Source organism: Micromys minutus (genome assembly GCF_963924665.1).
Source record: "Micromys minutus genome assembly, chromosome: 32".
In the NCBI taxonomy this organism is placed as follows: Eukaryota; Metazoa; Chordata; class Mammalia; order Rodentia; family Muridae; genus Micromys; species Micromys minutus.
In genome coordinates, this window is record NC_137967.1 from 14,282,118 (window position 1) to 14,292,431 (window position 10,314).

At 49.7% G+C, this 10,314-nt stretch overlaps 1 protein-coding gene across 1 annotated transcript in view; it reads left to right on the top strand.

Annotated features, from left to right (window-relative positions):
* UPK1A (uroplakin 1A) overlaps positions 1-9,715 on the top strand; it is a gene marked incomplete at both ends in the record, with an annotated part of 10,566 nt that extends 851 nt beyond the window's left edge. Inside the window, 6 exons of the mRNA XM_080908574.1 lie at positions 1,426-1,626; positions 4,582-4,656; positions 5,402-5,509; positions 8,079-8,258; positions 9,459-9,542; positions 9,671-9,715. Of these exons, the coding sequence (XP_080764700.1) occupies positions 1,426-1,626; positions 4,582-4,656; positions 5,402-5,509; positions 8,079-8,258; positions 9,459-9,542; positions 9,671-9,715 (693 nt within the window). The remainder of the gene's footprint in view (positions 1-1,425; positions 1,627-4,581; positions 4,657-5,401; positions 5,510-8,078; positions 8,259-9,458; positions 9,543-9,670) is intronic.
* Positions 9,716-10,314: the final 599 nt, after the last annotated feature.

Sequence of the window (10,314 nt, forward strand, 5' to 3'; positions counted from 1 at the left end):
GTGCACAGTGATCCATCACAAAGGTCAGCTTTTATCACCATCAAAAATATCCACAGACTCTCCCAGTGTGATAGCACACGCCTGTGGTACTGAGGCGGTTGAGTTAGGAGGATTGCCACTAGTTTGAGACCACCCTGAGTGCACAGTAAGTCCCAGCCAACTTAGGCTACATCATGAGATCTTGTGCCAAAAGCCCAAGACAACAACCAAAGCTCGTCCACAGAGAAATTGTCTTTCTTCTTTTTCTCCTCTTCCTTCTTCATCTCTGATTTTTAAGACAGAGTTTCTCTGTGTAGCTGAAACACAGACCCACCACCTCTGTTCTGCCTGCCAGGTGCTGGGCTTAGAGGTGTGTGCCGTCATACCCGACATTACAGAGAATTTTTTTTTCATTCCTTTGCCCCCATGACAACCTTGCAGTGACCAGATTTTTGTTGTTGGTGATAGTGGTGGTTTGTTTGTTTTTTTGGAGGCAGGGTTTCTCAGTGTAATCAGCCCTGGCTATCCTGGACTTGCCTTGTAGATCAGGCTGGCCTCGAACTCACAGAGACCATCTGCTTCTGCCTCTAGAATGCTAGGACTAAAGGTATGCTCCACCATACCTGGCTTGTTCTTTTTGTTATTTTTGAGAGAAGGTCTCTCGTGTAATCTAGTCTAGCCTCAGACTCCCTATATAACTAAGAATGTCCTTGAATTTTGGGTCCTTCTGCCTCTATGTTCCAAGTGCTGGGGGCTCACGGGTGTACACGAGCTGGTTCATACAAGACTGAGAACTGAGCACAGGGCTTCCTGTGTGCTAGAGGGGCTCTCTACCAACTGAGAGACATCCCCCAGTCTTTCTGGTATTTCTTTAAGCAAGCACAGGCAAATGGGAACAGATAGGCCCATCCTGCTCTATGTCTTTCGGGAGCTCACACGGCCTCTAGGCTGCTCCACACAAGACCACAGGATGCCAGACGCCAGGCATCTGACAGTCACACAGAGGTTCTGCCATGTGGTCTCTACCCCCCTTAGCATGGTGCTGCAGAGAATAGTCCCGGTAGCCGGTGCCGGCCTTGCCCGGGACAGCATGGCTGTGGGAGGAACTGACCTACCAAAGAGTTGATGCAAGCGTTGGGTGGTTCTTCCCAGCAAATTCCCGGAACAGTACTGCCGAGCACGGCAGGCCAGCAGTTCCCCTGTGCCCATCCCGCTTCTTATTTTTGAAGCAACTGGCCCCTGGGATGTGAGGGCTGGGGTTCTGGCTGCATCTTTCCTTCCTTCTTGGCTTTTACCTGCCCACACCATCCATGCTCATAAAGACGTGAGTCGGCCTCCCTTCTGAGCCCACTTAATCCGAAGGGCATGGGAGGTTGTGGACCAGGAAAGACCTGCATCCTGGAGACTCGCACAATTCAACTGCTGGACTAACCTCTCCCTGCCCAGCTGTCAGGCCTGGCCCTGTTTGCGGAGACAGTGTGGGTGACAGCTGACCAGTACCGAGTGTACCCACTGATGGGCGTCTCAGGCAAGGATGATGTCTTCGCGGGCGCCTGGATTGCCATCTTCTGTGGCTTCTCCTTCTTCGTGGTGGCCAGCTTTGGTGTAGGAGCTGCGCTCTGTCGTCGACGGTACATGATCCTCACGGTGAGATCCCAGGATGGGGATGGTGGCACTGGCCATCAGTCGTGGGTGACAGCAGGGTTGTGGGTGTGACTCATTCATGGCACCTCACTTAAAGACCTGGCAAACAACCATTTAATTCACCACGCCCTGGTACCATGACTTCGCTTCATCACCTGCATTGTACAGAGGAACCTAGAACGAAAGAAGAAGGATGTTCAGCACAGCTGTTAGAAGACTCCTAATATATATATATATATACACACACACACACACATATATATACACACACATATATATACACACACATATATACACACACATATATATACACACACATATATACACACACACATATATACACATATATGTACACATACATATATACACACACATATATATACACACACATATATATACACACACACATATATATACACACACATATATATACACATATATATACATATATACACACACATATATATACACACACATATATATACACACACATATATACACACACACATATATACACATATATGTACACATACATATATACACACACATATATATACACATATATATACACACACATATATATATACACATATATATATACATATATACACACACATATATATACACACATATATACACATATATATACACACATATATATATACACACACATATATACACACACACACATATATACACACACATATATATACACACACATATATATATACACACACATATATATACACACACATATATATACACACATATATACACACATATATATATACACACACATATATATACACATATATATACATATATACACACACATATATACACATATATATACACACACACATATATACACACACACATATATATACACACACACATATATACACACACATATATATACACACATATATATACACATACATATATATACACACATATATACACACATATATATACACATATATACATATGTATATGTATGTGCATATATATGCATATGTATATATATACACAAATATATACATATCGATATGTACATATGCATACACATATACATATGGATTTAAAACCAATTATTTGGTCTCCAAGGTCTGTGGTCCTGAGCCGTGGCAGCAGTAACAATGAAAAAGGTAATAACACGACTATCCTTTACCAAGCGTGCAACCTAAGCTCAACAGTTTACACAGATCAGTTCACTTGTGTTACATGGCCTGTCGTGAAATGCCACCACCGTCATGGCCTCTACAATATTTGGGAGGAAATTGAAACTGAGGTTTAGGGAGGTGACGATGCTTATCCAGGACCACACACAGCCCAGTGCGCTTGAGTAGGTCCGCTCTTAACTACCATGCTAGTTCGTGTTTAGGGTTGTGTGTGTGTGTGTGTGTGTGTGTGTGTGCGTGCGCGCGCGTGTGTGTTTTTAATTGGTGTGTGAATGAGCGTGTGTATGTGCACACTTGCTCCGATGTCCGAGGAAACCAGAGGCGGGCGTTGGAACCCCTGAAGCTGGAGTTGCAGGTGGCTCTGGGATCAGCCTGACGCCAGGCGGGCGCTGAACTCAGGTCATCTGCAGAAGCTGCACAGGGCTATCACTACGCCATCTCTTCTGCCCCACCCGCTTTGTCTTCTCCCCGGGAAGCCCCAGGGCGCCCTCAGCCTCTCACCTGCTCGGATTATAGGTGTGTGCCATCACAACGCCATCAGTTTTCCCAGAAGCCACAAGAAATTGGGCTTTTAAGCCCAAGGCAGAGACCTGAAGCTCAAAGGAGGCCACTCCCTCTGCAAGCTGTTGGGGAGAGCCGGGGGTCCCAGGGGAACAGCTCCGTGCTTACTCTGCTGTGGTGGGTCCTTCGGCTCCCAGGATTACCACTTAGTTAACAAATGTTTACTGAACGCGGAGCACTGAGAGCAACTTAAAAAACAAACAGACAAACAAACAACAAAACCCTTGATCTGGGGGAGTGGATGAAACCCGACAGCCAGCAGACGCCAAGAAAAGCAGGTGCGGGACAGAGAGCCCGGTGTGCGCCTGACGGTGTCTCTGGTGGACAGAGCGGCTTGTGCAAAGGTCCTGTGGCCAGAAGGGGGCAGCAGTGTCTGGCAGTCAGCAGTGCAGGGTGGGAACTGGGAAGGGGAGTAGGTTTAGGAGACACCGTCTTTATTCTGTATCTGATAGAGCTATTAACTGAAGGACTTCCTCACCACGCCCTTCCGCCTCCTTTTATCTCTCGCGGTAGATCAGGCTACTCTCAAGTATTTGCCTGCTTCCTCCTCAAGTGCTGAGATTCAAACTGTGCGCGCCTGCCGCCCAGCTCCTCTCTTGGTTCAGTCCCTTCTCCTCCGCCCTCCAACACGTGCTTAACTTTCTGTCGTGGAGACTTAATCAAAGCCTCAGTCTAGCTTCTTTGTTTGCTGTTTCTTTTGAGATAGGGTCTCTCTGTGTAGCCCCAGCTGTCCTGGAGTTTGCATTGTAGACCAGGCTGGCCTCGAACTCAGAGATCTCTTGCTCCTGCCTCCCAAGTGCTGAGATTAAAGGTGTGAACCACGACGGACCAGCCTAGCGTCTAGTTTTGAGTCTTCCACCTCACACGTTAGTTTCAGAATCAAGCTCTCTGCTTAGCGTGCATGCATACACTGCTGGGGACCAAACTCGGAATCTCATCCGTGCTGGGGAACTTTCTCCCACCAGACAAAAGTTCTCTTTGGGGCTGGGTGTAATGAATGGCACACCTTTAATCCTAGCTCTTGGTGTTGTGGGAAGGGTGCAAAATTCTGTAACTTTGAAACCAGCGTGGTCTACACGTAGTGATTTTCAGGCCACCAGAGAGGTCTGCATAGTCTTAAAAAAAAAAGTTTTATTTTGGCCTTTTGGCCCAAGGCACCTAGGCATGGCCAGGCCGTCTGCCTCTGCACCAAGGGCTGCCCTTGCTCTCTCTACAGTACCTGCTGCTGATGCTTATAGTCTACGTCTTCGAGTGTGCCTCCTGCATCACGTCATACACCCACCGTGACTACGTGAGCCAGGCGGGAGGGGCAGAATGATGCGGAGGGGTCAGGGGCAGAATGATGCTGGGGGGAGGGGCAGAATGATGCTGGGGGGAGGGGCAGAATGATGCTGGGGGGAGGGGCAGAATGATGCTGGGGGGAGGGGGCAGAATGATGCTGGGGGGGAGGGGCAGAATGATGCTGGGGGGAGGGGCAGAATGATGCTGGGGGAGGGTGCAGAATGATGCAGAAGGGGAGGGACAGAAAGATGCTGCGGGGGAGGGGACAGAATGATGCAGAGGGGGGAGGGGCAGAATGATGCTGGGGGGAGGGGGCAGAATGATGCTGGGGGGGAGGGGCAGAATGATGCTGGGGGGAGGGGGCAGAATGATGCTGGGGGGGAGGGGCAGAATGATGCTGGGGGAGGGGGCAGAATGATGCTGGGGGGGAGGGGCAGAATGATGCTGGGGGGAGGGGCAGAATGATGCTGGGGGAGGGTGCAGAATGATGCAGAAGGGGAGGGACAGAAAGATGCTGGGGGGGAGGGGACAGAATGATGCAGAGGGGGGAGGGGCAGAATGATGCTGGGGGAGGGTGCAGAATGATGCTGGGGGGGAGGGGACAGAATGATGCTGGGGGGGCAGATTGATGCTGAGCTGAGGGAGGGCAGGCAAGGTAGTGATGAGGGCATCTCCAGAGTTGCAGGCCACATAGGAGGTGGGCCCCCAACCCTAACCAGCTGACTCCTGCTCTTCCCTGTCCTTCCCCCCTACAGATGGTGTCCAACCCGTCCCTGATAACCAAGCAAATGTTGACCTTCTACAGTGCAGACAGCGACCAGGGCCAGGAGCTAACCCGCCTCTGGGACCGGATCATGATGGAGGTGGGTTGGGCTCTGTGCACTCCCTGGCAGAACAGGTATTTCCACTCAGGGGACACAGGTGGGGTAGCAGTGCCTTTGGTCACTATAGTTTTATAGACTACAGACCCAGAAAGGAAGTGCCCCTTTCAGGTTGGTAAGTGGTGAGACTGTCTGCATTGTAATACATTGTAATGGGAGGTGATTCTCCTCCCATTATAATGACAAGAACAAAAACGGCCTTTACGGTAGCCCAGGCTAGCCTTGAGCCTACGGTTCTTCTCTTTTTGCCTCCCAAAACAAAGCTGTGTGGGTAGCTAGGGATGGAATCCAGGACCTCATACCTTCTAGGCAAGGGTTCTACTGCTTAACTATTCATTCATTACCCAACCTCCCGTCTCTCTCTCTGTCTTTGTATCTCCCTCTCCCTCTCTGTCTCTCTCTCTTAACTTTTGAGCTAGGGTCACTGTAAGTTATCTGGGCTACCCTTCCATTCACTCTGCAGCCCAGGCAGTCCTTGAACTTGTGATTCTCTGTCTGCTTTGTGAGTAGCTAGGATTACAGCCCTGGTCGACCATGTGGAGTTCCTTTATGACATTTTATTTTACTTATTATATTTTAAAATGTGTATTTATTGAGGGTTGGGGAGATGGCTCAGTGGTTAGGTGAGGGGGATCAGAGTTCAGATCTCCAGATAAATGAGAGCTGGGGATATCATCTCTACCTCAGAAGGGGGAGGCCAGGGACACCCCTGCCCCAGGCCTTCACCTCCAGAGCAAGCTGGCTAACTAAACTTCTCAGTCAAAAGGCTCTGCATTGATAGAGATACATTGCCTCAATAAAAGAGATGGAAGAGTCATCCTAGGGTGGTTAAACCAGAAGAGGGCATCGGATCCCCTGGAACTGGAGTCACAGGTGGTTGTGAGCCTCTTAATTTGGGTGATGAAAAAGGAGCCCAGGTTCTCTGCAAGAGCACCCTATGCTCTTAACCTCTGAGCCAGTTCCTCTACCTCTGCTTACTGTTTGTTTTAAGAGAAGAGTTCAGGCTGGAGAGATGGCTCGGTGGTTAAGAGCACTGACTGCTCTTCCAGAGGTCCTGAGTTTAATTCCCAACAACCACATGGTGGCTCACAACCATCTGTAATGGGATCTGGTGCCCTCTTCTGGTGTGTCTGAAGACAGCTACAGTGTATTTATATATAATAAATAAATCTTTAAAAAAAAAGAAGAAGAAGAAGAAGAAGAGTTCAAACCCAGTGTGGTGGCTCATGCCTTAACCCCTGCAGGTAGATCTTATAAATTCAAGGCCAGCCAGGGCTGCATAGTGAAACTCCTCTCTCCAAAACCAGCCAAATAACCAAACAATCAAAATGACACAAGCTGGGCATGGTGGGATAGAGCTTTAATGTCAGCACTCGGGAGGCAGAGGCATCCCCATCCCTATGAGTTCCAGGACAGCCAGGGCCACACAGAGAAACCCTGTCTCCAAAACCAAACCAGACCAAAAAAAAAAAAAAAAAAAAGAAAAAAAGAAAAAAAGAAAAAAAAATCCCAAAGCCACACTTTCACTACATAGCCAACCTAGACGGTAACTTATTCCAAAGCTTTGGCTAGCCTCGAACTTATTCTTCTGTTTCATTCTCTTGAGTACTGAATCAGCACAGGCATATCCTGCCACACCCAGCCCTCCAAGCACTTTTAAAACAGAGGTTCCTTTCGTCCAGGCCAGTCCTTGGGTCGTATTCGCCTAAGGATGACTTTAAAATCCCTATTCTTCTGATCCCACCACAGTTCAGAGATTCAGGTCTCTGAGACAAGGCACACCCATGGTTTCCTCAGAAGCTGCATTCTTCTCTCTTTTCCAAGACAGGGTTTCATGTGTGTAGTGCTGACTCCTTGAAACTCACTCTGTAGATCAGGCTGGCCCTAGAGATCTGCCTGCCTCTGTCTCCCAAATACTTGGATTAAAGGCGAGGCTGCAGTCTTAATTGCATCCAACATAATACTGCAAAAGAAGAAGAAAAGGGGGAGAAAGAAGAACCCCAGCTCAGGTCAGCCCAAGTCTGCAGGGGCCCAGAAACCATGTTTGAGGGGTATCCACGCTTGTTTTCCTCAGCTAAGAGCCGAAGCTAAGGGTTTCAGATGGAATACTCATTTGGTCTGGGCATTGAGTACATCGCTGGACTCCTAGCACTTGGGAGACTGAGGCAGGCAGCCCCCAGTTTGAAGCTAGCCTGGGTTACACAGTGAGGCCCTGGCCCCAAAACAACAACACACCACTCACTGGGTTGAGAAATGCCATCAAGTCTGCTTTTTATAATATAACATTTGATTTAGAAATTGTTCTGTGCATGAGTGTCTGTGTGTATGCATCCTTGTGTGGGGGTGCCCACAGAGGTCGTCATTTTCTGGAACTGAAGTTATGGGTGGATGTGAGCCACCCAACATGGGTGCTGGGAACTGAATTTGGATCCCCTTGAAGAGCAGGGTTATCAGCAATCATTCGGGCCAAATCTATTAGCTTACTGGTTTACACACACACACACACACCACCTCACCTCTAGCCCTGCCTGAACCCTGGCTCTTTCTCCAGCAAGAGTGCTGTGGCACATCAGGCCCCATGGACTGGGTGAATTACACATCAGCCTTTCGATCAGCCACCCCGGAAATGGTGTTCCCGTGGCCCCCATTGTGCTGTCGTCGGACAGGGAACTTCATTCCCATCAATGAGGATGGCTGCCGAGTAGGCCACACGGACTACCTATTTACCAAGGTGTGTCTCTTTGCCCCCTGTTTTTTCCCTTCTCCCTTCCTACTGCCTGTCTGTCTGTCCTACTGTCTTCCCGATTCTCCTCTCTGGCCTTCTCTCTCCCTTCTCCCTGGTCCTCCCAGCTCTTTGGGTCAACCGGATGCACAGACGCGCTGATTCACACCGGATGTCAGCAGCTGGTTGGTTGATAATGAGAGACTCAACAGGAATGTTATCAGCTCCTGGAGCTGGGCCTTGCATGGGGGCCCGTCAAACTGCCCACTTAGTAAACTGAGGCAGTCTGGTCATGGGTTCATGGCCTGAGCAACAGTGAGAACTCTGGCCAGGCCTCAAAAGTAAAAAGGAGCCAAGACTAGGTAGGGTTCAGTGGTAGAGTGCCTATATTAAATCCCCACCCCCACCTCCAGGCCCCCCCACCCCCATGAGGGGCTGAGGGCGTGGTTTGGTGAGATTGACTTTCCTAAGCACGTGGGAGGGTGTGGTTTCAGTCCCGGGTACCACTGGAATCCAGAAATAACAGCTGAAAGACCATTGAGGTGGTTGGCGCACATCTATGACCTTACTTGCAGAGGATTACTGTCAGTTGGCGGCCAGCCTGGGCGACATAAAAATAATAACAGCTGTGTGTGGTGGCGCCTGTGGCTACAAGTCAGGTTGTTAGATCAGGCTCTGAGTGGAGCTGTCGCAGGGCACCCCATCACCAAGGATTTAGCAGATTGTAAAACTGGGGTTCAGAGAACCGGAATCGTCTTCTACAAAGGGCAGAGCTCCAGACGTGCTTGCAATCTGATAGGGTCACATGCTCTGGACTTTGCTTCAGCTGCTTCGAGGCTGGATCAGGAAGGTGACCCTGGTATAGGGCTCTGGTCTTGCTCATCCCGGTCTCTACTGAGCGGGTATCAGAAGTAGATGAAACCTAACGCTGGAATCCTTGGGGTTTATGGGAAGCACAGAAAACCAGGCTGAACATAACCAGGTTCACAACGATCAGAATGGCCCCTGCTGCCTCCGGGGCTGGGGGTTCACGAGCGCTTTCCTGGCTAAGGGTCCCAGAAGGCAGGCATGGCCAAAATTCCCATTGTAAAGATGGGAAAACCAAGGCAAGGGGAAGAAAAGGAGGTCTCCCAGGGCACATGGTGACTTTCCATCACCCACCAGCCTCGAGTGGCATTTTCACAAGCCCCTGCTTGTCCCTCTCTCCAGGGTTGCTTCGAGCACATCGGTCATGCCATTGACAGCTACACGTGGGGCATATCGTGGTTTGGCTTTGCCATCTTGATGTGGACAGTGAGAGATGGGACACCTGTGGGCTGTGGGGGAGGGAGCTGTGGGTGTCCGGGGGTGTGGGTGTGGACTTGGGGGAGACGTGGGTGGGTTGGGCCTAGAGTACCCAATCATATTGTTTGCCCACCCAGCTCCCAGTGATGATGATAGCCATGTATTTCTACACCACGCTCTGAGGAGGAAGGGGAGACCATAGATACACTCCGCTTCTCTACTGCGCTTGGACACCGTACACCTCCGCCCCACCCTACCTCTGTGTACCTCAGCCACAGCCCACCCCATCGACCTCCCTCCATTTTCCCCTCTTGCAATCCCAACGTCCCTTTCTAGATGTAGGAGCTGCCCTGGACCCTCGATGTGCCCCCCTGGTCCCGGATCTTGTGTGCCTGGACTCTCTTGACCCCGTCTCACTTGGCAGATCTGCTGACAACAAATCCTGTCCCCAGAGACTTCTCCCTGCTCCTGACTACCCATCATGCACCTCTCTCTGTGGCTTCCAGGACTTTTTGCAGGCGTAGCCACTGTTGCTCAGTAGTTTGTATAAGCTCTTATAGACCTAGATCGCTGTGAGAGGACGGTGACACATTCTGCTGTGGCCATTGTGGGGGTCCCCGTCAGCACCTTAACGTGTCTGAGCGTGGACTGGAGAACCAATAAATACTGGCTGGTTGGATGAGCTGAAGAGTTTGTTCTGTTTGAGGTGAGATCTTACTCTGAAGCCCGAACTGTCTCTGGAATGTGTATGTATTACATATGTATGTATGTGTATATGATG